The 27,536-nt window shown below is 41.0% G+C and overlaps 1 protein-coding gene across 2 annotated transcripts in view; it reads right to left on the minus strand.

Annotated features, from left to right (window-relative positions):
• FGD3 (FYVE, RhoGEF and PH domain containing 3) overlaps positions 1-18,047 on the minus strand; it is a 94,424-nt gene extending 76,377 nt beyond the window's left edge. Inside the window, exon 1 of one of the 2 annotated variants that reach the window (XM_056501612.1) lies at positions 17,737-18,047. In XM_056501612.1, the coding sequence (XP_056357587.1) occupies positions 17,737-17,749 (13 nt within the window). In that variant the 5' untranslated portion in view covers positions 17,750-18,047. The remainder of the gene's footprint in view (positions 1-17,736) is intronic. The other variant, XM_056501614.1, reaches the window with a different exon arrangement.
• Positions 18,048-27,536: the final 9,489 nt, after the last annotated feature.

Raw genomic sequence — 27,536 nt, forward strand, 5'->3', positions numbered from 1 at the left:
GAAATCCTACTAATTTCAGTATTGCATTGATCCAAAATCAGTGCCTGTACAAAGATCTGCAAAATCCAAATGAATCCAGTCTGTAATTTCTAGAGCCCTCATCTTGGATTTTGGAATGTGTTCAATCATAATTAATCAGACTTAATAATTATCTTATTATACAAAAGGTATTTTTCAAAACTCTCCAAAAATCCCAATGAAGTAACATTTCCATTCACATGAAACAATATATCAATTACAGGCATCCAAACACCTCCTATCTGAGATTTTGCAGGTTTTTGCTGAAGGGACTCAGACAAAGAACCACAAATCAAGTGACTCAGTTCTTTGAATTTTGCCAGCTGTTATTTTGGGTGCTGAGCATGGCAATTCGGAGAGCACTGCTCTGTGACCAGAGCCTGGCCTGAGATGCTCTGGAACCAGAACTAGGTCAGCAGCTGCTGAAGGAGGATTTACTTTCATCCTTTGATTTTTCAAACAATCATGAAACTGCAACCTGGATGAGGAACAAAGTTACAATTCACTTGTCTTGCACTAACTTGCCTGTTCTATGGCATCTAGAGCTTCTGGTTTGAATGTTGTTCTTTTAAGCACAATCTCTCATATGGGTTTAAACTTTTGGCACAAGACAGCCCAAAAAGCTCTTTGTTGTATCTTGCTGCCAAGAGGTTTTGATTTGGCTGGTTATCATTTGTTCCCTCTATACTAATGACATACTTTAGACAAACATTTGGCAATGAACTCTTAGCTCAAAAAAACCTGCATTTTCTCAAGGAAACGTCCTTCTATATTGTTAAATGAATATGAAAAATTAGGATCTCTGTATGAAAAAGGTGGAAAACTACTGTACTGATTATGAAACAAAGCAAAACTTGGACCTGTTGGACTACAGAAAAAAAAAGGTAGGGCACAAGACGAGATACTAAAGGCAGAACACTTCCAAGAAATTCCCAAGTTTCCCACCGTGAGAAAATGTGTGTAAATGGAGTCAAACAAACCACCTATGCCCTCAGTTAATGCCAACAGCAGTAAAACAGAGCCACATTGAACCACCCTGTGACTGGTGTCCCACTCCACTCTTCCCCAACCTGTAAAACATGATTTTCCACACAAGTAATTTCACGTTCATATTAAGGTAAATATTTTGTTGCCCTTGGAACATTGCAGTCTTCTGCCTGCCTTCAAGAGCTGTTCAGATCCTCTTTAATCCAAAAGAAAATAATTTTTATGCATCTTTTGCCTCCTTTGGTAGTACACCCTGAGAATACTCTAGATCTTTTTTTTATTTTTTATTAAAACAAGTTGATTTTAAGAAGGACAATTTCCTGGACACTTGTAGTAAACCTTGCACAGTGGACAGAGCCCGAGGATTGCTGGAACTGGTCCTGCAAACACACCACAACACAGCTCCTCCAGAGTTCCACAGGAACTGCATCTGAGGCAGCAATAATCTGCTGTCACTTATTAAGCTGAGTTTCAACAGATGTTTAAACAGGACTGAGGTTTATCATCAATAATCTGTCATGCTCACTTAGCCTTGCCTCTAATTAGAGATGCGTAACAAATCCCTTGTTCAATTTCAAATTTCTTTCAAACACAATTTAAAAGCTCCGTTTGTCTCAGTTACTGCTTTATGGTTTTGGTCTAATTCTTTTATGGGGTTTTGTGACAAAACTGAAGTGGAACAAAAGAGTTGACCATGAACATTATAAGAAAAGTTGTGAAAAAGGAGTGAAAGTGAAAAATAAACAATTTGGGGAACAGGTGGTAAGGGAAGATGGAGGACAGCAGAGAACATGACAAATGCATGCCATGGCCTCTAAACTATTTCATCCCAGCTTGGAGGATTTGTAATTGCTGTCAATATTGTGGTAAAACCTGCAAAGGCACCAGAGATCTACCACACAAATGTATGTCAAAACTACTCACCTTCTGATGAGTTTAACATGATAAGAAATCACCCATCTGAGGGTCTTTGCTCCTACCAGTAACCTCTCATTAAACAAGAGTATAGAATCATAGAAGAGCCCTCAAGGCTTATTTCATCCCTTACCCTGCCATGGGCAAGAACACCTTCCACTATCCCAGGCTGCTCCAAGCCCAATCCAGGCTGGCCTTGAACACTCCCAGGCATGGAGAATATCATCTGTACACACCCCTCAAATTTTAAAAGTATCATATGAAAACACTTTGGAAATAAGATGTTCTGAATTTTTTTCTAAGTCAACATAAGAATACAGTATTTTTAATGCAGGACCACTCATATTTTCATCCTTAAACATCAAGTGTCATCTGGTGGATTGACACAGAACTGCACCAAAGGATGTCTCACAAAAAAATTTTACTAGGGAGAAAAAAATAAACGAACTAAACAGAGACAACATTTACCTATGGCCTCAGAGATGGAAAGAACAGAAGCCCAAACCTCTGCCAGGTGCAGATATTTATAAGAGGATCAACCATAACATTCTTATAACACATTCAGGGATTTGGTGGACTTACCTCTCTTTAATTTGGGAAATGCAAATTTTTTATGACTTACTATCCTAAAGCTACTAAAAAGCTGTATGCCTTCAACAAAGACATTGAAAAATCCCAATCAAACATTTATTATTCAGTTTTTAATATCTAATCTGACATCCATATGTAACTACCTGAATCTGAAACTGGAGCTTTAAAGAAAAACGGACAATTTTGGTGAAATAGCAAGCTGTTTTCCCTCATGAAGAAAAAAATATCATAAAAGGAATAAAGAATCAGATTTCTTAATCAAGGTCAACAGGGATGCTGCAAATGTTTAAATTAAAAAAATCAAATATTTAACTAGAAATTAAACTTCCTATTTCTTTCTGTGCCTTTGAAACATACATCCTGCACTTCTCTGTCAACCAACATTAATCAGCTCTGATACAATGATTTTAAAAAACAGACATCTCTATTTTATCACTAAAGAGAAGAGACTGAGCCAAGAAGAAAAATTACAAGAAAATCCTACTAATGAAGCTCCTGTAGACAAATAATAATAACATTTGAAAAACAATTATCTTTCAAAATCAATGTCTTTAAAGTAATATGTTCATTGGAGGGGGGATTACTTTTCAAATTGAACCATTAAAATGGATAGAAAATAATAATTTTGTCGTGATCCTGGCAATGGCTCTTTTCAGCTTTTTTGTTTTGTGGGGGTTTGTTTGTTTGTGTTTGTTTTGTTATGTTTTTAAAGCCACTTCAGTGAGGAGTACTCATGCCCCATTAGGGATTGCAAACTTTGTGTTTAGGAGCATGGAAAGAAGCTGAGAGATTGTGTTGGATTGATATGGCCAGAAAATTTGTATTCTATCACCATCTGTTATAACCAGGTGGGGTAGTGATTTCCTTATCTCCATGGCACATACTATCTGCTAATGGGCCATCTTTAAGACAAGGTGGGACAATCATCTTTATCTTTTCCACAACCACAACCCATCCTCCCTCCAGGAAGATATCATCTGCTACTGGGTCATTGAGTCCCACTGTATGACTGATAAAATTACATCATCCCACTGGGAGATGCTCCAGCCAGGGGGAGGAGCCAAACACTTCCTACCTAGATAAAAACTGAGATTTTGGACAGCAAGTTACCTTCTTTCCACTGGATTCCAGAGGAACACTGGACCTTTCCACATCATCTCTGGACCTTCAGAGGAAAACTGCACCTTCTACAGGACCACAGATTCAACTGAATCACATCTGTCACTGCAGGGGGACCGTAGCCACCATTTAATGGGACTGCTACCAACACCCTGACTGACTGACAGGGTGTCAGACTGTATTCTGACTCAGTCAGTGTTTTGGGATTGTTCTTTGAAATACTGTATTTCTATTTTAATTTTCCTAGTAAAGAACTGTTATTCCTGATTTCCATATCTTTGCCTGAGAGCCCCTTAATTTCAAAATTATAATCATTTGGAGGGAGGGGGTTTACATTCTCCATTTCAAAGAGAAGCTTCTGCCTTTATTGGCAGATACCTGTCCTTCAAACCAGGACAGAGATTTACAAAAATTAGAAGGACCACATCTTGAGTTTCCTACAACACCCCCTTTTCCCAGTGAAGGAGATCTGTGGTCTTCTGAGGACTCAGTCAAATGCCACTTTATCCAATACAAAAAGATGTAACTCCACCACAACACCAGCTTCTAACTAAAGGAATCTTTTCCTAATATACGTCTTAGAGATTCCTTAAACATTCATCTTTCTAATTTTGCCTTTGGTGTTAGTGCCAAGACTGCTGGCTCCCAGCACAGTATTAACTCAAGGGGGTAAGGGGGCAGGGGAGCATTACTGACAATATTAGCAATTAGGAATTTCCTGTAACAGCAGCAGAGCACTCACTGATGAACAGGTCAGAAATGCAGAAATTTACTTTCTTCTTTTAGACCTGATCAGCCATTATAAGATGGCAAGACATCCTCTGTTACCACTGACTGCCTGCAGGACCCCCAGAGTTGGCAGAGCCAACAGTTTAGACTATTCCCCAATGAACATGATCATTGCAAAGCTCCTTTCTTTGGCAGAACCCAAATTTACCTACTTTTCAGAATCCCTTTCTTCCCCTGCCCTCAAGTAACCACCTGAGCTACTGATCACTAAAAATCTTATATTTACTTCAAGAATGACAAATATTTTTCTTTGACTGCTGCAATTTTTCCTAATCTCCCGAACTGAAAGAAATCTAGTCTTTCCAGACGGACCCATCTACTTCACAAGCTGATGCACAAAAGGAACTTCTTCAATCAATTTCTACTGTAACAAATACATCCCCTCTGACAAAGAGGAAAATGAAGGGGGAAAAAACCAAGATTTTGTTCCTACTTTTATTTTCCCATTGGAACAGAGGGATGTAAGAGGCAGTAAACATTTTTTTTTTCCCTGTCATTTCCTGCTCTTAGGGACCAAAGTCTTTCATGCCATATAAACAATAAAACTCATATCATGTCTGTAAATAGACAGTGGAAGAGATAATAGAAAAACTATTTAGAATAGCCTGGGCTTTTTCCTAATGTTATTGACATGCTGAAGAAAAACTTCAGTTGTTAAGCACCCCAGATCTTAAACTAAAAATACTTTACAATCTGCGTCCTCAAAGGCTTTTAAAGATAATCTAGGGAGAATGAATATGGAGAACAGTCATAACATGACTTGTAGGGAGCTCTACATACGATTCAGATCTCTGAGCATACTTGGGACCTAAATCTTGGGAAAATAAATATCCATTTTCTTACAAAGCTGAATATAACCACAAGTGAATATACTGAACCCTCATGAACTCAGAAGAGCATTTTCCTCCCCTAACAAGACACTGGTCACCATTTTTCCTCTGCTGTACTGTGGGTCTGCTTAGTATCGCAGGCTGACTTCAGCACTGAAAACTCAAGTATCAGTGCTTGTTTCTGAAGTGCCATCCCAAAAAAATCACGCGTCCTGGTTCCAGCCACGATGGGGTTAATTTTTAGTGTAGAACTCAAGTTATTCCATACCACTTCACATCATTTTCCAGGATGGGGGGAGGGGTCCCTTGCAGGCGGCACAGCATGGTGTGGTCAGGTATTGTCAGGTGTTCTGTGTGGTGATGAGCACGTGAATCGTTGGCCTCTCTCATGCTCATTCTGTATTACTACTGTTGCCCTTAATGTTCATTTTCTCACCTCACTGCTGTTTTCAGTAAATTTATCTTCTCTCAACTCATCCAAGGATCCAGTAACATATAATGCAAACTAAGGCTGAACTCGTACTGACAAGGATCTGCTGTTTGCTCCACTGGGATGAAGCTATTCCAGCAGGTATACAACACATGATGTTAGTTTTGAAGGTCTTCATTAAAACCAAATACACACAAAAAACCCCAAAACAAACAAAATAAAACCCCAAACAAAAAAAATAAAACAAAACCAAGCACAGCATCCCTCCTCCCAGAAAAAACCTCTACAAATCCCCCAACAAAAACAAGAAAAACACCCCCAAAGGAGTACTTGTAACAAAGATTTCGGTATCTTCCTAGGCAGAAGATTCTTAGCCATGGTGGCCAGACCTCAGCTGAGTTTACATGGACAGCCCCAATAAGGCAGGAGCTGACTACCTGCAAGTTGTTTTGGCAGCAGAGAGCTTAAAGAGTGCTCCAAATTTGGAGACTAGCACAGGGAAACTAATCAAATCTAAATACAAATAGCTCTTTTTACATAGTCAGTATGACAGAAGCTGAAGGAAGGAACTGGAGGTGTCTGCATTAACTTTCTGGAAAAGTTAGTTTGCTGGGAATGTATTCAGAAGCAAGGCTGCCTGATGGAGTGTGGATCTGTCAGCTCAGGTCTAACATTTAGGAGACAATTGTTAGCACCGAAAAATCAGACTGGAAAGAAGGAAGTCATACTCCTGATTTCTTTCAAAAAGCAACTAGTTAAAACAAAAAATCCTAACGCTACAAGACAAAATCCAAGCCAAAAAACACATTAGATTTAATATCAGTAATCAACAAAAACAGAAAATCCATTTAATTCAATTTTAGCCCTTGTATTCAGACTACACAGAGAACAGATGTAATGGGTGGGATTGACAGAGAGCAGCAACGCTGACCTATCAAGGTCAGCTCCAAGTAAGAGACCAGAGATGTCAATATCTTTAATGAATATGCTACAAATTTCAGCCAGACAAAAGAACCAAACACTGTCACTCTCTAGCCTCTAAAAACATTTATTTCTAAGCTATCTATAAACTGCTGTAGAAATCCACAGCTGTGCTGAACTTCAAATCCTGCTAAATCAGCCTCTATCATGACTGCCACTAAGTAAACGTAAAAATAACAGGGTGGAAAAAATACAGACTTCCAGTTTTTGTGGGCTTTTTGTTTAAACAAACTAGTTCAAATCCTGCAATTGTGACATCCAGCTCTTAAAAAATGCATTTAATGTATTCAAAAAGGAAGAGGAAAAAAAAAAATTGGACACTAAAGTTTAATCAAGTTTACCAGCAAGTTGAAATGAAGACTCCACACCGCATCTTGAATAGGCTAGCTGGGTGCAAGGAGAGGGGACAAATTCAGTGTCAGCTAAAGAGGCAGCAACACATTTTCATCACTGAAAACCAAACTCACTACAAGTCAGAGCTAAAACAAGGAAGCGCAACAATGTACACCCAGTTTCTGCCTATTCATAGAATTATAGAATCACACATGGTTTGCATTGGAAGTGACCTTAATGACCACTACATTCCAATGCCCCTATCATGGGCAGAGACACTTTCCACTAGACCAGATTGCTAAAAAAGAAAAGACAAACCTATTTGATAAATGTGGTCCTTATGAAGAAAAATTTTGTTAATTATATTACTTTTATTCTGGACATTAATTACACATTCAGTAGACACATTTATACAAGTCTATTACCTAGCTGAGCATCACCTAAAAATACACATAATTAAGAAGCATCATTTTAAGCAGAACTCTCATTATAAATCCAACAGTAACTTGAACATTACCACCATATTTCCAGTTCAGATCCTTTTTGGATAAGTGTTTTTCTAACAGGTTCCCTTTCTCTGGGAAACTCTGTGCAAGCAATCTGGCTGATCAGCTCTAGTCCTGTACTGACATTAGAAGACATTCAAGAAGCAATACCAGGCAAAGCACTGCCTACTCTGTTTAGACAAGGCCTTATGTTACTCCAGCCTGTGTTAATCCCTGAAAGTGTGACTTCCCTCCAATATATTTATCTGGCAGCAGAATCATCAGGGGGAAAACAATAAAATTTCTTTGGGTCATGTCTTTTAACACCAAAGTTGTTGAAAAGATACTCTGCTTCTAAGTGAAATAAAGGAGTGCAATCATCCCTACATCAGACTGAAAAATAAGGATTTGGATTTGAAGGTCTGCCCCAAGCCTTCTCAGCAAGGGCAAACCACTGCAATCCCCAGCATAAACTTAAAAAATCCTTAAAGCACAGTCCGATTTTCAAGTGTTAAAAAAATAAACAAAACCAAAATGGAAGTTACAGAATCACATTTGAACTACTCCCCTTTCTATAACTGTTGCTCCCTTTGAAAACTCTTACTAATATTTTAAAAAGAAAAAACAATTTTATTTCATAAAAAAGTATTTTAAGGCCTTTACTGCAAATTATGATTCTGCAGTATTTTTAGAAAATAAGGCACATGTCATTTAAACATCTTTAATGCATTTCAAAAAGATAGATCAATATACTGATTTACTAATCAAATGGATATTAGATTAAGTCTCATCTTCCCCGTTATCCGGTGAAATAAAAAATCAGATTTAGTGCCAAGCACCTCCTCAGTAGGTGCCTATGGGATGCATGGTACTAAGGAATTACAATGATGATGGATTTTGTTATTAATCATATCACCACACGCAGAATTCTGCAAGCTAAACCAAGAGACTACATGCTCAAAAGTCTCATTTAATATGTAAGATTACTTCTTCCATCCCAAGACAGAGGAACATAAATTCAGTGGGGTGTGGGGATTAAATTAAATAAAATTAAAATCAGAGAAATGGCAGCACAGAGTTATCATAACTCCATAAACAATCTATGTAAACCTTAATGTTTTAGATAAAAAAACTAAAAGTTTTAGAGGGCTGAAAGTACTGCACAAAATGCAAAAATGGTCTCTAGAAGGATATGAAGATCTAGGCTAAGTTCAGCTCAAACTGTAGTAACTCAGGGTTTATTAATTTTTACTAGTCAGCCAAGCAGATGTCACAGCAGAAACATCTTGGGTTAGATGTCATCAGGAATATCCTGGAGCTTCCACAGAACTGGAATATGTCAGAGGGAAGAGACCAAGAACAGCTGGAAATGAGAAGAAAGAAAAAAAAAAAAAAAGGCAATAGCTGAGCCACATCAGTAGTACTCAAGGACCTCTCAGGCACTGTGAAGTGGAAAAAATAGATGACCAGGACTCAACAGGAGTTTGATGTTCATCCAATAAAGCTGATGGAACAGATTAGAAAACAGGAGACAGGGTAATCTAATGCATTTATCAGCTTTGGAATATACTCTTAGCATACAATACCTTTGTGGTTGTGGGACTCAAGCAATACAGGTGCAAAAGCAGATACAGGGGAATCGAACAGCCAAATTTAAAACCTGTGTTCTCAAGGTTTAAGATTTTTATGAGCATTTCACCAAGCCTCTCCCAAATTACAGCCACCACCTTTGACTCCTGGATTTCTGACCCTCCATTGAAGAGACAGGAAACCACCACCCTATAGAGGTTCTGCTGTCAAAAATCATTCAGCAAGATCCTTCTCAATTTCCATGGTGAAACCTAATCCAACCAAGAGGGAGGAGAGAAAAGGGAGCAATAAAATAGTGCACACTGTGCAGTTGAAGGCAACTCACCTGTGGGCTCCTTACAGCTTTGAATGGGTCAGCTCAAACCCAAAATGCAACACTCAGCACAGAGGAGCAGGGTGGAACATCCACCAACATGACATAGTGTCATGATACAACATTTTAACACTTCAAACATACAAGTAAAACAGTGGCCCAACTCTCTATACTGTTTCTGAACTAGAAATTCTCCTACCAGCCATAAGAAAATATCAATATCCATGGAGGCCATGAATTCTGTGAGACTATGAACCCTCCAGCTTTAAGATACAATGGAATTTTTAAACAATTGAGTGTAGAGGAAAGAAAAGAAATAATAAAACCACCTCTTGCTGCCAGCTATTCCATAACCGTTTGCTACAAAGGTTTTCAGTCTGTGGCCAGAGCCCTGAAGTAGATGGACAAGTAATACAGCAGCTCTCCTATCCTCAAAATTTGCTTCATCAGTTTCTTTGTCCTAAGAAGAGGATTAGCAGTTTTAAAAATAACTTTTTGGACTTGCATGGTCTGGGAAATACCAACAAAACACCAGACTATCCTTTTAAGTGAATAAGAAAGCATCTGTTCTACATTCCAAGTGAAGTAACCTTTTTGACTGCACAACCATCAAGATCAAACAGGCGTAACTCAAACCAAACACCCAGTTCCAACTCCATGCAGTACAGATGAGACAAAATTTTTAAAAATTATTATTTTTATTTTACTATTTTGAGGAAATCTTACTCTTCCCTAGCTGTGAACACTTGCACTTCTATCAGCAAATTAGGAATGGCAAAGCAAGGCATGTATTTGCATAAGATGAAAAAAAAAAATTAAGAAATGCGTTTCTTAACGGCACAATAATTAGAGGGGGACTTCTCCCCCTATTGTTGATATTTGGCTCTGCATTTCTACAGCCAAGAAACAGGTTGTGAGAATTTCAATAGCAATTAGTAAAACAGATCCGGGAGAGCTCAGCAGGCAGCACTATTTGTTCGTCCATGGGAAACTTCACTCTGCATGAATGACTCCCAAAGCCAGTAAGAGCGATTCAGAGAGGTGGAACACCTGGCTCCAACAGGAAATTGGAATGGCTGAGGTTTTCCTCCAGGCAAAATTCATCTACCCCCAGTCAGGGGCCTTGCAGATACTCAACAAACAAAATAAAAATGGGAAAAAATTTTGAAGAGAAAAACCATATATGTTACTTCATGTTGAGGGTTGGGTTTTGTTCTCTCACTGTCTCAGTTTAAAGAATTTTTCCCATTATCATGCTAACGAGACCCGCCAGGTTACACCCATGCTCTTTTGACGACTCTAGACAAAAGAGTAAGTGGGGGGCTGGTTTCCGGGGGGGGACTGCTCACTCATCCGGCGAGCTCGCAGTCAGAGGACGCCCGGTCTCCAGCGCACGCGGTGAGAACGCGGGGGGAGCCAGGCACTCTGCCCTGCATCTGCTCTGCTCCAGCCTCCTGCCTCGGAGGACATAGCTGACCACCAGGACTCAAACGGTGAGCGGGGAGCTGTTCCTCCACCCCGCTCCCACCTGAGACACAGCGCGGCCGCTGCCGCCTCCTCCCGCCTCCCGTCTGCCACCTCCGCAGCTGTGCGGGCCCTGCCACGTTTTTCATCACCGGGAACAGACACAGGCAGAGTGTGTCTGTGGCTAAAGAAAGGGCTGGAACTGAGTTATTTGCTCTGTTTTGTTGTTAATTTTTAATAGCTGCTGTTGTTTCTGTTTGTACGGCTAGATATATTAGTAAAGAGCTGTTACGGCTACCCCCTTATCTCTGCCTCAGAGTTTCTGATTCAAACAATTATAATACTCGGGAGAGATAGGAATTAAATTCTCTATTTCAAAGAGGAGCTTCTGCCTTTATTGGCAGACACCTGTCCTTCAAACCAGGACACTTCAAAACAAACCCCTAAGGGCTCCAGGATGCAGCTGTACACTACTACAGCCTGGGGCCTGTTCCTTAATCATTGTCAGTGTTTGTAGGTTCAGCCACAGCTCCAGTACAACTATGTCAACCAACATCACAGTTTTACCTATGGGGGCACAATCCCCTTTCCCATCCAATTTAGGAGAGAATACAATGCCCAGCTTGTACTGGGTTATGTGTTCAGCTATCCCATGCAGGTGTGCACACCCCTGCTCTCCTGACAGCTCACTGGCAGCAGCATGGAGCTGCAGTGGTTGATCCAAGGGCCAGAACACTATCCAATCCCTGGGGCTCCAAGCACATCTCTAAAGATGTGGCCAAGGTGGGCTTGTGTGAGGAAGATCCATCCTCCACTGAGAGGCTCCATGCTCCATCTTGCAAATTTCTCCCCCAAAGGGTGCGAGAACTGAGTAGACACTCATCCCCTGTCTTTTGCAGCCAGCACAGGTCATGATGCTGGATTGTGATAGCAAAATCTAGGAAAAAAACCAAACCCATGGGAAGCTGAGATCTGGCAGTATTTCCATTCACTGGTCTGCAGAAAGATCACCCCTTCCTTAACCGTATTTATTCAGCTCTCTGTTGGTCTTATCCTGGAGAACTTTTCCCTTACTTCTGCAGTGCCCACAGGTTAATCTCCCAGAGCATTTTTACAGGTTTCCTCTTCTACAAATTTCAGATTACTTACTAATTTTGACTTTAAAACCCCCTTTCTTCAAAATGTCTTCCTACACCCCTACCAGTTTTTTTTTGCGCTGTACTCACTTTTTCCTTCTTTTCTATTTCAGTATTCTCTTCTACTACTTCATTCCTTTCAGTTTTTACACAAACATTTTTATTCAGCTTTTTAAAGCTGCGGGTGAAATTCAAATCACAAGCCTCCATCAGACACATAGGGCCAGTGGCAGAAAACACAGTATTTCTGTAGCTGCCATTCTGGAAGTGACAACCAAATTACACTTAGCAGGTGATTAATATCAAACATGGTAAACCCATGTTTGGAGGCTTCTTTGGTCTTCCTTTCACAGCTCCTTGCCCCAATGTTTGATACATTAACTTTCACTCTGTCCAATCTCAAGGCTCAAAATGATTACTGAAGTAGCAAGAATTTCATGAATGTAAATATTTGCTCAGGGTTAAGTTACCAAGAGAGAATTTCTGCTCAGAGCCTGCATGCCCAGAAAGAAAGAATAAAAAGAGGCCAAGAGTTTAAGAAAACTAGAGCCCAGTGTTAAATTCCTTCATTACAATCAGATACTTGCCTGTTTTTCAGAGGTATAAAATACTGCCTGCTTTTCAGAAGTATAAAATAAAGAGGAGAAACCTCTGACATCCAAGTGATATTTACATGTCACTCGGTCTTTCAAAAAATTCTGTGACTACTGGGTTCTTCGGATTTTTAGAAATTAGATTCTTTAATATCAAGACTGGTATCCTCCAAAAATCTCAATCCAGATTGCCATGATGCCATGTACAGATGTGTATGCTGCTTGCACACACTGTCTCCAAATGTTCCATCCCAAGGATAGAGGTTGGGCTTCCAATAACAGGCTAACCAGACGTACATCTAACCAGTGTCAATTCCGGACTCAGTGTTTTAGCTATTCACATTAATTAACCAGCTCAGTGAGTATCAGAAATTAACTGTATAGGTACCACAGTTTTAGCAGTGATTCTGTATACTTCAGTGGAGATTATTCAAAATGCTTGAAGAGAGAAAAATGGCAAATACCATGTGCAATTGATTTACTCAATAGTCCAGCATAAAAATGCTCTCTCCTTGAATATTTATTAAATAAAAGAATTTCTATGAAGCAGCATAAAGTCAGATGAATAAAGAAGAAATAAAGAACTAGAACAATATTTCAAAAGGGGACATTTCAGGAATTTAAAATGCAATTACAGTAAAGCAATTGCTCATGGCCATGCTGAAATGCACGAGGACCTACAACATTTCAGAGCTCGTCACCTCTCACAGCAATGGCCAGTGATCTGCTCTGTCCCTGTTAGCACCTTGAAGTTTCTGTCATCCCAAAAGATGCGTTTTTCCTATGACTAACAACAGACATGAAGACCATTAATTCTACATACTCTATTCACTGCTCAATGTCTTCTTCTGACCTAACCTCTAGAGTGCCCACTGAACAAGTATACTTCCAGCATATTTAAACTCCAGAGGCCTATGAAATTTTAAAATTTAGAAATTGTTATTCTTGCCTTTAGTAACTCTGAGCTCTCTAGAAAGTCACCGGCATTTAAAACACCAAAGTCGGTAACACTTGACATATTCCTTCAAGACACAAAAGATACTGCAAAGTGTAGAATGCAAGTCTACTTATAATAACCCTTGTTTTTAGGAGCTGGCTGGAAATGGGAGGAGGGAGAGTAGAGGGAGAGGAAAAAAAGTTCCCCTGGAAGCACTTTCTAGTATACCTCACTATTGTTCCACCAACAAAGGCATCTCAAATTTCACCACTCATAACCTCCAAACCAGTCAGGGTTCTTTCTGTGACTTGACTGCCTCCCAAATGCTCCAGAGAAGGCAACACTGAGCTGTAGACATCTGTTTTCAATTTCACATGGATTTTCACCATGGAGGTCTGGGGTCCTGTGCTCAGGGGTGCCAAGATCAGTTCTCAATGGGGTGTTCAAAGGAGTCAGCAGAGGACAAAAAAAAGTGAGAGCCCTGAGAGCTGTTGACGGGCACGCAGTGTGGCTTGAGAGCTGTCACATCATGGAAAGGAGTTCAATGTTACTCCCTCTTATTTTCCCTCTCCTCTCACTCATGTCCAAGTCCTTCTTAGATCAACCCATGTCATGTACTCTGTTCCCTCATCTGAGAAATATATGAAATAATGTTATTTTTTACTCAAAAGGAACTTGCAGCTAGTTCAGAGATTTTGGAACAAGAGACATATTTTCAAAAGAGCATCAATATTCATCATTACGTAAGAATCGCGAATTATTGCCAATGGAAAGTCATTCAGTTCTCTCAAGTGAAACATCAAATTTCACATTAAAACTTGATAACGTCAATACAAACAGATAACAAAGTAGTTATTACTGCCTTTAATCTGTCACTGTTCACTCAAACAAGTTAACATCTGCACAATCAATGGCTCAAAAGCCTAACACAATATCTGCATCCAAGGAGCTAGAAATATCATTACTTAGGTTTTATGAGTCACCTCTTTTAGCTTCAAATTGAGTTTTCAGTAATTGAAAAATTTAAATTTAAAAATTAAAATGTAAATTTTGACAAAATAGCTTGAAGAAGAAAATTAATGTTACTCAAAAGCATTTCACAATTTTGTAGCTTTAGTAGAAACCAGTGCACAGTCAGAGGAATTAAAGCTTTAATCACATCACTGCTGCATGTACATTCCCTGCCTTTTCAATTCCCCTACAGACCACTGGGTCACACTCACTGACCAAAGCAGGACCATTATTGATCTCCAATAATCTTATCGAGATCCCTAAAAAAAAAAAAAAAAAAAAAAAAAAAAAAAAAAAGACCAGACAATCTGGAAAAAAACCCATGTATCCATAACTATTGAGCTTGGTCAGCAGGAACAGACATGCTTCTGTCAGGAACATTCAGTGTGCTTTGAGCTTGCAGACACATGAAAAGACAATGCTGTTGTCAAAACCTCCTGCAGAAGTTAGATGTACGTTTTTCATTGAAAACCAGTAGGAAATGGTTGGACTTTAGATCATATCTCAGTGGGTAGCATTGCCCACATCACTCCATCTCACATAGCTTGTCTGAGAACAAAGCTCTCTCAAAACCAAACACATTGAACCTGATCAGGGAACTCAGAGTATAAAACCACTGGAAATACTTTGGAAAACCCAGCCACAAAAACTGCCTTGAAAACACTGCAGTGTGAACAATGCATAAGTGAAAAATTATCACCTGGGATTCTGACTTCCCAAATCACTCCTGGTGTCACAAGGTTTCAACATTTCACTTCCATCACTACTGACCTAAGGCAGTCTTCCTTGTTCTGGATTACACTACAGAAGCTCATCCCACACAAAAAGCCATGAGGAACATCATCCCTATGCTTTTCATCATCACTACTGTTTTTATTGTTTTGAATGAAATATTCTCTCTTGCACCTCTGAGAGATTCCAAGACCAAATACACTCTGCAGTCCCAACCTTGTCCTACGTTATCACCTCAGCCAACGTCGGGGACTTAGGGAGAGACCCACAAGAATTGTGTTGGTCAGTATTTCTGTAGCATTAGTACACTACACTGGATTTCCTAAAGGAAAGGGCAACCCAGTATCAACCTTATCCTTCTTCCCTGCCTCCATGGAAGATACCTGACAGGCCTTAGATCTGCACACTTGGCAAGAGACAAAGATCTTCCGGAAAGAGAAAGCCCCAGCTTCACTTTAAGCAAGAGTTTTAGACATACATTTAAATGCAAGAAGCTGCACCAAATAAGAGTGGACAACAGCAATTCCAGCCCCATTTAAGAATGATTCCAGCCAGGACTATGCAAGCAGAGCACATCAGAGCCACAAGAGCAAGCAAGATCTACAGATTTCCTAACAGAGCAGGAGGCTGCAAACTTGGGCATTTCAACTACTGCAGGCTCCAAGCCATGTGGGACATCCAGCCTCTAAAAATTCATGTATTGAAGACTGGTACTCAAGGAGTTGCCCGAAGTCAAACTGCCTGAATATCTCTGGATCCAGGGCAGGTGGAGAACTTCAGCAGCTCTGCAACTCACCATAATCTTTCCTATGTTGATCCAGCTTTTACCTATCCAAGAAGCAGGGCAGAAAACTTACACTTTTTAAAAATAAGAATTTATTTCTTTAAAAATAAGGAGTTCCTTCAAACTCGGTCTCATTTTTGTCATTTTTCTTTAGAGTCATTTATGTAAGAACACATACAATATAAAGAACTGGGTCACAAGTGAGCTAAATCAGGAACAACCCAGCTTGCTTATTTCATATAAACACAGCTCTGCTAGATGGAGTATGAACTCCAAAACATCTTTCTAGCATTGTGAAAAACAGCTTTCTATGAAAGATAAACTTCTAAAGAATGCAAGAATACTTCTATCAATGTATTGTTCGCCATACATAACCCCTTCCATTCTCCATTTGCTTCTTAACAAAACCAGTTTTGGTCATTAACAATTGCCAGTAGTCTCTCCCATTCCTTGGTGCCACTGCGTATCAGGGACTGCAAGATTCTTTTATGTTGCAGAGCTATTTTCCTTTGTATTAAAATTCCCTAAAGCTTGCAATGGAGCTAAGGTAGAGTATATCCCTTTAACGTAGCTAAACCACTCTTAATATTTGGAATGGAAAATGTGATATAGGTACTGAGGTTTAAAAAACAGCTACGATGCACATGGCCAGTTTTCTAAACATGAATCTCATAAGGAGTTTTAGGGCTCTCCCCCCTCCCCTTTTTTTTTTTTTTCTGTTTTGTTCTTCTTCCCCCCATGAGAATTTTGGTTTTACAGAGACAGCCAGCTAAACACAACAGACCATTATGGTTAAGAGATTTCTGATTTGCACCTGGAAATCGTTTACGTTTTGAGTACTAACAGTTCCAAAAGGTATTTAAAAAGGAGGGAAAAAACCTCAGCATTTCATAAGTACTTAAATATGGATTGGTAGGAAATAAATTTAATCTAATACAGTAAATAGCAGTTATACTGGAATGTTTAACAGAACTGATTTTGTGTGGTTTTTGGAGAACTAAAAATATATTTACACAAGTCAGTGATGCATTTACTCAAACATGGATTCCCGGCCATTGTGAGCCGCACAGGGACGCCAAGTTCAGGCTGCATGTGCGGGAGCAGCTCGGGGTGAGCCCGCAGCTGGCGCCTGAGAGGCCGTGGGTAGCGCAGCCAGCGCCGCTGCGGGTCCAGCCTGAGGAGGGCGGGCCGGCCCCGCGGGCCATGGGTTTGCATCAGAACCGCGCCAGCCGCTCGCGGGGGCAGGGAACGAAAAGCAAAAAAATCAGTTAAAGAAAGTTAGTTGATCGCGCCCCTCGGTCCGTGCGGGCTGCTCCGCTGCGCCCCCCGCTTCCCCCGGTGGAGCGGCCCGACCCCCGGGCTCCCCGCTGAGGGCGCGGGCGGAGCGGGGCCCTGGCCCCAGCAGAGCCGGCGGGACCGCGCGGGGCAGCGCCCGCTCGCCTGCCGGCCGGCGAGCAAACGGCAGAGCAGGGGAGGAAAGCGGCGGCGGGGGCTCCGCACACCTGGAGCGGGGCCGGTCATGGGAACCAGCCTCACCGCCGCGCCGCAGAGGCCCCGCGGCCCGCCGGGACCCCCGCGCTGCCTCGCTCCCGGCCCGACTCCCCGCGGCCGCCGCAGCCTCCACCGAGAGTTCGGCGGGCCAGCGCGGGGCTCTCTTGGAATCGCGGCTAGGGCGCGGGGGGCTGGGCGTAGCCTTACCCTCCGGCTCCATCTGCTCCTGCCGCCGCTCCCCGAGCCTCTACGCGCTGAGCTGGGCCGGGCGGTTACAAAGGAGGCCGCCGGGCGAGGGGGGTGGGTTTCCTCTCCCTCCCACTGCAGCTGTATCGCGCCATAAGGCGCCGCCAGCGGGACGCGGCGCCCGCGATGGCGGCTGAGGCGGGATGTGTCCCCGGCCCGGCCCAGGCGCCAGCGGGACACGACGGAGAGGCCGGCCAGGCTGCCGGGGGACCAGGTGCTGCTTCAAGCCTAGGGAAAGGGAGCCCCCGCCGGGGCTGGCCCCTCCCCAGGGCCGGGAGCGGGGGGCCAAGGGGAGGGGGAGAACACCTTCCCCTGCCTCCTTCCCTCCCAGCCGTGGGGATGCAGCGCCTGCGGCTTGCGTGGACCCCGGGCAGCTGTACGAGGAGCTCCCGCTGAGCCAGGCAAGTCCTAGGCTAACCGATGGCATTCTACTCCCCCTGAGTGAACCGGTGGGCTCCGGGACGCGGCTGCAGGGAGCAAGGGGCGCCCAAGCTCATCACCATTCGCATGCCATAGGGAAGGCGTTTATGGGTCTCTTCGGTAAGAAAGAGGACGAACCGAGGGCGAAGCTCAAAATCACGTCTTAATCAATAGAAAGGGAAACCTTTCTGAAGGCTACAGACTACACCGGCTACTGCCCCTGGAGCCAAAAGCTTCTCAGTACAGCTGCTGGGGGCCGCTGCGGGATACATGCTGAGGCCCAGGAGAGATCCCGGGCTGTGCATGGTTTCTCTGACTGACCTGTTCTTCCATGTACGTGTCAAAGAACAATTCAGATATGAATTTTGTCTGAGGGGACCAAACCCTGCCAGCCTCTTCCCACCTCTCGGGACCATTCCAAGAAACAATAGCTTCTTAAATAGTCAGACCTGAAGGGCCACCTAACTCACTGCTCTGCCTGGACAGGGAGTAGGACGCTGTAGGTGGGAGGGACTGCAGCTGAGCTGGGCGGTGATGCTCTCTTTCGTAGCCCTTGTGAAGTGCTCCTTCCACAGAGGTAAAGCCCTGACTCTTAGGGTGAGGCACATATTTAAAGGAAAGCTTTCTGAGATTTAAGATCCCAACTTCTCATCACAAGGAGTAAATAATACAGAGAAAAACGGAACTGCCTATCAAGCAATCTATATCTGAAAGCACAAAGACATGTAAAATGGTCGTCACAAAGGCATTTACCTTAAGGAAAAAACAACAAAACACGAAAGTGATAAGTTATCTGTGCTGGGCTTTAGTCTATTTTTTATTACCCAGTAGTTCGTCATTGCTCTTTACCTTCCCTCTGAAATACCTAATGTTGATGCAGGCATTAGTGTGGAAATATACTGTGGAGCACCTCAGCGCTGTGGTGGAATGGAAACGCAGTTATGCCATTACATTCCCCCAATTAATTTCTGTGGACTAATCATTCCAGTATAAAAGAAGTGGCTGTTCATGTATTCATTGATCAACTCCATGAATAGGGTCTAGATAAACTACAGTAAGAAAGCAGATTTCATCAGTGATGAACCAATCTGGATTTCTTGTCACTTTGAAAATCCAACCTGTTGCTTTCAAAATCCTACCTTAAAGCATATATACATGCACAAATTTAATATGCAATTAATGATTTCAGACATTTATTGCTGTAAAAATGGATATGGCTCTTAGATTAGTCCTGTCCTTTAGGACAATGAGGTGGGTCTTCTCTACAGCATTTTCACTGGAACAGATTCAAGCTCACCAGTTACTGCTGCATGGTTATCAGATATAATGGAGATTCAACAGCAGAAACAAACTTAAAATTTTTGGAAATTTCCCAGATTCTTTGCTCTCATGAAAGCAAGGTGCATGCTGTAAAGTGTGAAGCTGAGACAAGCTTTATTTTAAGCATTTAAACTTGTTAAATATAGCACCAGAACACCAAATAACCAGTATCCCCTAAAATTACCCACTTATTTCCTGTCCAATTCTTTCCCATCCTAGCCAGCATTTTGGTTTGGTTTGGTTTTTAGGTTGGTTTTTTTTCTAGAGAATAGGATCATTTTTCATTTTAGGCACTCAGTATCTACAGTCTGGGCATCTGCAGCATTTAATTTGTGTCTCTGACCAGAATCAGTTAAGTTATTCTGAAGTGAGTTAACAATTTAAACAAGTTGTGCCCATTGCTTTTGACTAGCAAAATTGTAAGAGAAGGCCAGTGTCAGTTTCTTTACATCTGGGAAACAAGCCATGTCTCCAGCAAAGGTAAATCCTGTGGAGTCAGAGAGAAGTTCCAGCAGAGAAGCAACAAATAAAAGAAGGGATCTGCTTGGCAGCTCCGCTAGGGATTGGAAGGAATAAAAGCTAAGAAAAGGTGGTTTGACACTATCAGCAAAAGAGCAAAACAGTACAGATTTGGGAAGACAAAAGAAATTGCTGGAACACCCCTGAATAATGGAACTTTCTTCCCACCAGAATTGAAAGGCATGCAATCCTTTAAAACTGTGAGGAACAAAATGATCTTGGGATCATTTACAGCACAGTTTGTGACTCTTGAATAGCAAGCATGGGATGCCACCTTTCAGTGAGTTGCAGGCAGTAGATATATATCCAGCTCTGTAAAGCCCTTTTCTTCTAACCTGTCTCAGGTACTGAGCTGTTTCCCTTCATGTGTTATGAAGAAAGTCATAATAGAAACAAGTCTGCCTTGTCAATATTTCTGTCATTTCTAGCATTCACAGTGTTAGTCTCAAAGAAGTTGAAGAAGATTAGAAACTGGTTGGAAACCTGCAATGAACTGGACCTTGCTAAGCAACTAAAGGTCTTAGTTTTATTAAATCTTAGCTGCGAATTCTACTTTGTGCCCAATACAATGAACATCTTTAAGCTTTGAAGCACTGGGCCATGTCCATTAAATATGGTCTTTTTCTTGGGCTGGTTTTAATTGTTTTCAGTCCCTTGGTATTTAATTCACATGTGTGCAAGGGTAAGAGTAAAGGGCCAATAAACACAGTGTGACTGGTTAGCACAGTTCATACAAATATTCTTTCTCCCCAAAAATAAAGAAGTTGCCTGTCATATTACATTAAATTCTATTACAAGATGAGCTCTCTCAATGCAAAGTAATTCTCCTTCATGGCAGGCTTTGCAGTTCAATGAGGATTACCACTAAATGTCCAGGAAAGATAGATTTAACGAGGGTAAGAATAACCTCTTCTAGATTTAATGAGACATTGGGATCAAAAAGACAAGGCTTTGCAAATACATGGAGTTTGTCAGACCTGCTTCTCCTGGAGGAAATGCATGTCGTGTTTTGTTCCAGATCATGCAATCCTTGGGGTGACCCTCATATGCTTTTGCCATCATATGACACTCTACAGCAAACACAGAGTTCCTTTGTGCTCAGAGTTCTTATTTATAAATCTTGAATTTTGATTGGGAGATTTTTTCTTTCCTGAAAAGACTGCTTTTCATGTGAATATGAAGATTTGAAGATTACTGTGATGTCTTTTGAGTATTTGTGCAATCTCATTCTCATGAATTTGAAGCTGGGCCTTTGCACTTGCAGATAAAGCAGAAGAGCTTTATTTCTCATTCACAGTGAGATTAAACCAGCAAACACAATAAAAACAAATGTTACGGCAGCACTGAAACTTATTCTGTTGCTTTAAATTTGAAAAAAAAAGTCAGAAAGAAATGATTGATCAAAGGTAGTTTTCAAGGGAAAATATTTTTAAGCCAGAACCATATGGTGGAGGGGGGCAGGGGGGGGAAGTTGGTTGTGTTTTTTTTTTTTTAATGATATCTTAGGCAAAAGCAAGTCTACTCTATATTCACCAACCCCATTTACCACAGCAGCTAAGAATCCAGAGGAAAAAACCCCACAGAACAATATACAGAAATAAGGAACTGTAGATGAAAGTAAAATAGCTCTTCATTTGGGACGCAGGTCCTGTGGCAGCTTTTAAACTCTGGCATGAGATTTTTATAGCAGAGCGGAACAGTATTTTAGCTGCACATCATGAAGTAGTTGAACTTAAATATTTACTGGGGCTTGAATATTAATTTTTCTTAGCACTGAGGCATTTCCAATCCTGGACTTTCTAATATCACTGGTATTCTTTATACACTGACTTAACAGGTTTTTTTCATTTAAATTGATTTAGATCTTTTTAAGGTAACATACCTCAGAGTTGTTCTTTGAGCTCTCTGAAAGCAGAATTAGGTTCATATAACAGGTAATGAATGATCACTGTACCACCTGTTTTCAGAGCCTGATCTTCACAACGGAAAATGCCTTCTATGTCCAAGGAGAGCACAAGAACCATTCTTCATCTTTTAAGTGCTGTGCTGGGGAAAATAGTAATCCTGTTGCCATTGCTCAAAAAAAAAAAAAAACCAAACAAAAAAACCAACAACAACAAAAAACCAAACAAAAAAAACCAAAACAAAACAAAAACAAAAAAAAACAAAAAAAACAAAAAAAAACAACCAAAACCTACAAGGGTGGTGGATCCATTCACTTCTGTCTCTGCAGTATAAAATGAGGGTGGATCATTAGGGGACTCATAATATGCTGACCAGAAAGGCTACTACTTGATGTATGACTGTCCATCCTCACCAGAGAGGATGATGAGGAGATGTTGGTGACCACTAGCTAACAGCCAACATGTGTGACAGACAGAAGAATCCTCACCTGTCAGTGGCTGTCTCTTTGTTTACTGGCTGTTACCAGAATACCAGGGCTGAACTCATGACAGAGCACAGTAGTGTTACAGAAATCTCTGTGCATAGATTAGGTTCTGTTTACTGTGGGTTTGCATTTATATTTTTAGATTAATAAAAGCTGTAGGCTTGTCAGATGTGCACATTATTTTGCAGTGGTGGGGGTGAACTCAGTGACCCAGAAGATCCTCTCAGTTCCCATGTTCATAATTTATTCTTGTACCACATTATAAAGTAAATGAGGAGCTATAGCTTGTCACCATTCAATTAAACACTTCTAAACAACACTGACTTTTGCATTACCTTCGAAAACAAGATGTACTTTATCAATTGAACCATACATCAAGGATGATGTGTTTCACAATCAATGACTTTCAGGAATCCCATTATCCAAAAGGAAAAAGCACGGAGGTACCTAAGTGCTTTTAAAAATGAGCAGGATTAGGGTTAAACCCTTTCAGAAATTAAATAATGTAAAGGGCATTGCAGATTTTCCCCAAGATTTTCAGTACCCTGAAATGGGCCAAACAGAGATTGTCAGATTGCTGCTTTGATTAGAAAGGTACTAAAACTCAAATCACTGTCAAACAGGAGAGGGAAATGCTGTTTTTTTCCTGGGCACCACTAGATTAGAAATTTAGTCCAGAAATGTTGACTTCTAATACATGCCACAGTGGTCTGGCAGATGTGAGGTACAGCTTTTAAACAGAAAGAGGGAATTCCAGCACCTGATTTTTGTCACCCTCGTCACTGCTAATCTGGGTTCAGAAACAAACACTGACTCATTTTGGATCCTGATAAAAGAGTTTTCATCTCTTTTTTTTTTGTCATTCTACATATATTTCATCAATTATGGAATTACTCCATTACTTAAGGGTGACCCAGCAAATTAGCTGAAGCCCAAATATTTAATAAAACTTTACTCTGAAAAAAAAAACCCAAACCAAAATGGTTAGTACAATATTTCTGTAATCTATTATTAAATAATCCAGAATACAAATGTATGTTTTTTAAAAACAGATTCTCTGTGACTCTTTATGAAACTGCTCAAAGGTTCTCATAAAGTTTCACACCAGCCATCATCAATTGCTCTACACACAGACCTGGATGGTCTGTGTGTTACTAGGATCTTGGCAACTGCAAGAGTGTCATAAGTTACTCCTGTAGCCCTCAGAGCTGCCCTTGCAGCCACAGCCCAGGATGGTCACCACAGTCCTGCCCAGCCTGGACTGGGCTTGGCAGAGTCATAAAGCAGGTGTGGAAGGAAAAGTTGACATACAACTCCTGCCCTGCAATGACATGCCTGATTTCTGTCATAAGAGATCCCGTGTCACATCTCTACCCAGGAAAGCAGGTAAGTAAACCTCATTTATTAAAGCAGTCAGCTTGCATCATCTGTCTTCAAGGAGTCAGTGGGCCAACCCTTGCACAAAATGTATTGGGTATGATGGATCAGCAAAAACACCTTAAATGACTTTTTAGAAAAACAGTTTTTAAAATCACAGAATTACAGAATGGTTTGCATTGGAAGTAATCTTAAAGATAATCTAATTCCAACCCCTATATATATATACACACACACATATATATACACAATTATATAAAGCCTGAACTTCCTTGAAAGTCAGAATCTGTGAGTGGCTTTTTAGCCAAAGCACTTTTATTTCTAGATATTTATCCCCTGAACTATATACTAGATTTAGTTTTTACCTTGTGCAGACATTTTGGATATATTTAACAGACAGGAGATGTTGGAGTATTTGTCTTCATACCTTTATTTTCTTAGCTGTCACTATGATGAGCAAAGGCACGCTTTAAGTAGTGTGGCCTTAACTAGCAATCAATTTGTGAGACTTAATACTTTTCCACCAGCAACAACTGTTCCACCATATGATTTCACTCACAAGTTAAAAAATACAATTGGAGATGAACTGCAGATCCATTCTGGTGGAGCACCTTCAAATCTCTGAGAGAAATCAAATGTTTCCAGGAGTGGTATTAGCCTTTAATTGTTGATTAAGTAATATAATTATTTATTTTCACATAGCAGGTTGATCTGCTAGTGAGAAATTACACCAATTTCAGCAGGTATGCCACTGGGACTAATTACTGTAGTTTCCACATCAGCTCTTGGCAGCAAAACTCCCTAAACTAATGAAACTAGACATGTATGTGGCATGTATGTGGCCACGCTATCCATTTCCTAATGAGATTTTTGATTTATTTCAGTAGTTTTTGCTTTGTTCCTCTCTGTACAATAGGATAATGCCTGCTGCATGACCCTTGGCATTGCCCACCTGGTTTCTTACCTTTCACAAAGCCCTCCTGCAAATTGGCAATGCCAGTACGTGATGAGCTGAGAACGTGCAGAAGTACTCACTTACAAGCAGCCACATCTCCCAGCCTGGCCACTGGCTGCTGGACTCAGCTGGAATGAAACCTTGGCCATGCTGATTGAAGCAGTGCTCTCAGACTCGATGTAATGGATGGGCAAAGGGGAAGGTGCAGATCAAACTCTTGCTGGTTGCCAACCACTCTGTTAAACCTGTGACATAGCACACACTTGAAGACAGCTTTTGCTGCCCCAACCCAATCCCGCTAGGCATTGAAATAAACGAGCAGGGCAAGTTCCATGCACAACAGATCCTGTGCAAGCCCAGAATAGTTATGTGGCACACAGACAAATGGCAAATACTCAGGAAGTGAACTGTGCTACCAGAGAAATAAAGAAAAAGGGGAAAAATAAAAACTTCTTCACAATTGTGGCTCCATTTATTGCCTGTGGCGTGACTCAGGGTAATCATTTGCATCACTGGTACCCATTCATAAAGCTTCATACTCCTGAGTTGCCAAGCCAGTGACTCAATGAAAGAGCAAGAAATGCATCCAAGGAGAGGTGTACAAAACCGTGCGTAACCATGGCAAATCTGAACAAAAGGGAGAAGAGGAGAATTCTTGAGACAGAAGTCAAATCTTTTAGTGTGGAAGAAGTGTGACCAGCTTTTATCTGCTCTCAGCTCCCATTTTTCTTGAAGCAGCAGAGGGTCCTGTGAGCAGACGAGCCCTGCTGCCTGTCTCTATCAGGCCCTGTTTGGCTGTCAGGCCCTGCCTGGCTCTATCTGGCCCTGCCTGGCTCTATCAGGCCCTGTTTGGCTGTCAGGCCCTGCCTGGCTCTATCTGGCCCTGCCTGGCTCTATCAGGCCCTGTTTGGCTCTGTCAGGCTATGCCTGGCCCTGCCTGGCTTTGTCTGGCTCTGTCAGGCCCTGCCTGGCTTTGTCTGGCCCTGCCTGGCTCTATCTGACTCTCTCTGGCACTGCCATCTTGTGTTCTCTGCCAGAACTGTTCCCCGATCACACTCAGCTGCAAGTAGTTGTATTTTGCATGTTCTGGCCTAAGGGTCACACCCCTTTTATGTTTCTTATTATTTTTCAGCTCCCACCATGGATTCTCCTTTCTTCATGTAGATCACAGTCAATGTTATTTCTCCGAGCTGACTTCCAAAGGAAGTTGCTCTGGACATTCAGCAACTGGGTAATTATGTTACTGGTGAGAGCTGGTAGCTGGGATTTCTGTCCCTATGGAGAAAGACAAAACCACAAGGAACTTACTTTCACAAACTGAATCTTATTTTTGAGACCTGTTACTAAACAACCCCTTGATTGCCAGCTAAAAAGAATCAATGCTTTTCCCATCTTAACAGGGTAATTTTAGGATACTCCTTAGAGCCAGATAAATTCACACGATAAAACCTCCCTCTGACACTGTCCATAGCGTGTCAGTACTCTCTCTCTGATGGAGACATCAGGCTGCTAAACAGGAGACAGATTTCTGCTCCAGTTTCAGGACTCTGATACGTGGCTCAGTAGAGGTTTGTTGTTCATCTGTCAATAGCAGGAAGCTGATGTTTCACTGCTGGATCAAATATTTCATTCTTTACCCCTTGATAAAACTTTGAGCTGCATTAATTTGAATTCCAGGGTAGAAGCCACAGAGAAAAAAAAAAGCTAAGCAACACTTGAGATTAACAGAAGCTGCCTGAATGTTTAATCAATATAACTAGAAATAACTGTCATAGTTAGGAGCAGTTTCACCACCAGAAATTAAGGGGAAATGTTTGTTGTTATGGAACTGCCAAATTGAACGTTTTCCCTAAATTTGAGTTAGCATGTATCTGAATGCTAAGACAATGTTGAACCAAAAATTTCTGTGTAAAAAATAGGGAGTAAGGTTTTGTGAAGATACAGAAGAAACTATGTCAAACAATATGAAGAAGTATATAGTTAAATGAATTGTTTCTTATTCTTTCCTTAAACTTAATAATGGAGAATTGTAATTCCTCAAATAGATGACTGTTTGAAAAGCAGAAATGATCAATTTCAAAAAAAGATTTTAAAATGCTGTTATTGAGAATGGATCATATAATTGCTAGTGAGAATTTATTTTAAAAAGTTTTGCTCTTTTAACTTTTTTTTTCCACTTATAATTGCTTTAAAACCATATACTAAATCATCAGTATGGAAGTTTCTCCTGCCTGTTAAGATTGCTACATATTTTAGCCTAGGACATTCACAGCCCAAATGCTCACCTGCTGACATTTATTTTAAAAGTAACATCAGAGATATTTCAAATATACAAAATTGTTCAAAATTCTTGCAACATAGAGAATCACACAGGTACATGTTTGGCCTACACAGATTGTCCTTCTAATGACACTTGATTCAGCCAAAAGCCACAGTATTTGGGGATTCTGCTCTGAAAGTAATTTTCAGCTTAGTTAAATTCTTATTCTCATGGGGCTGGTGGAGGTCTGGACGTGAACTAACTCACTTCAGCCTGTCTTAAACTCACCTCATCTACATATATCTAACTCAAACTTTGCTCAGGTATGTAACTTTCACCTCCAAGTAACACATTACATGCATTGTCCTAGTTAGATATCAGTATAGATTTGGTCTAAATTTTAAAATTTTTTCTCAGATTTTCTCCAGCACAGTCACAAAAATCAGCTTCCATTACACTGCTCCCATTCAGTGTATTACCTTTGCTTCAGAAGTACTCTAACATCTAGAACCAGATTCAGC

The sequence above is a fragment of the Oenanthe melanoleuca genome, chromosome 12, assembly GCF_029582105.1.
Source record: "Oenanthe melanoleuca isolate GR-GAL-2019-014 chromosome 12, OMel1.0, whole genome shotgun sequence".
In the NCBI taxonomy this organism is placed as follows: domain Eukaryota; kingdom Metazoa; phylum Chordata; class Aves; order Passeriformes; family Muscicapidae; genus Oenanthe; species Oenanthe melanoleuca.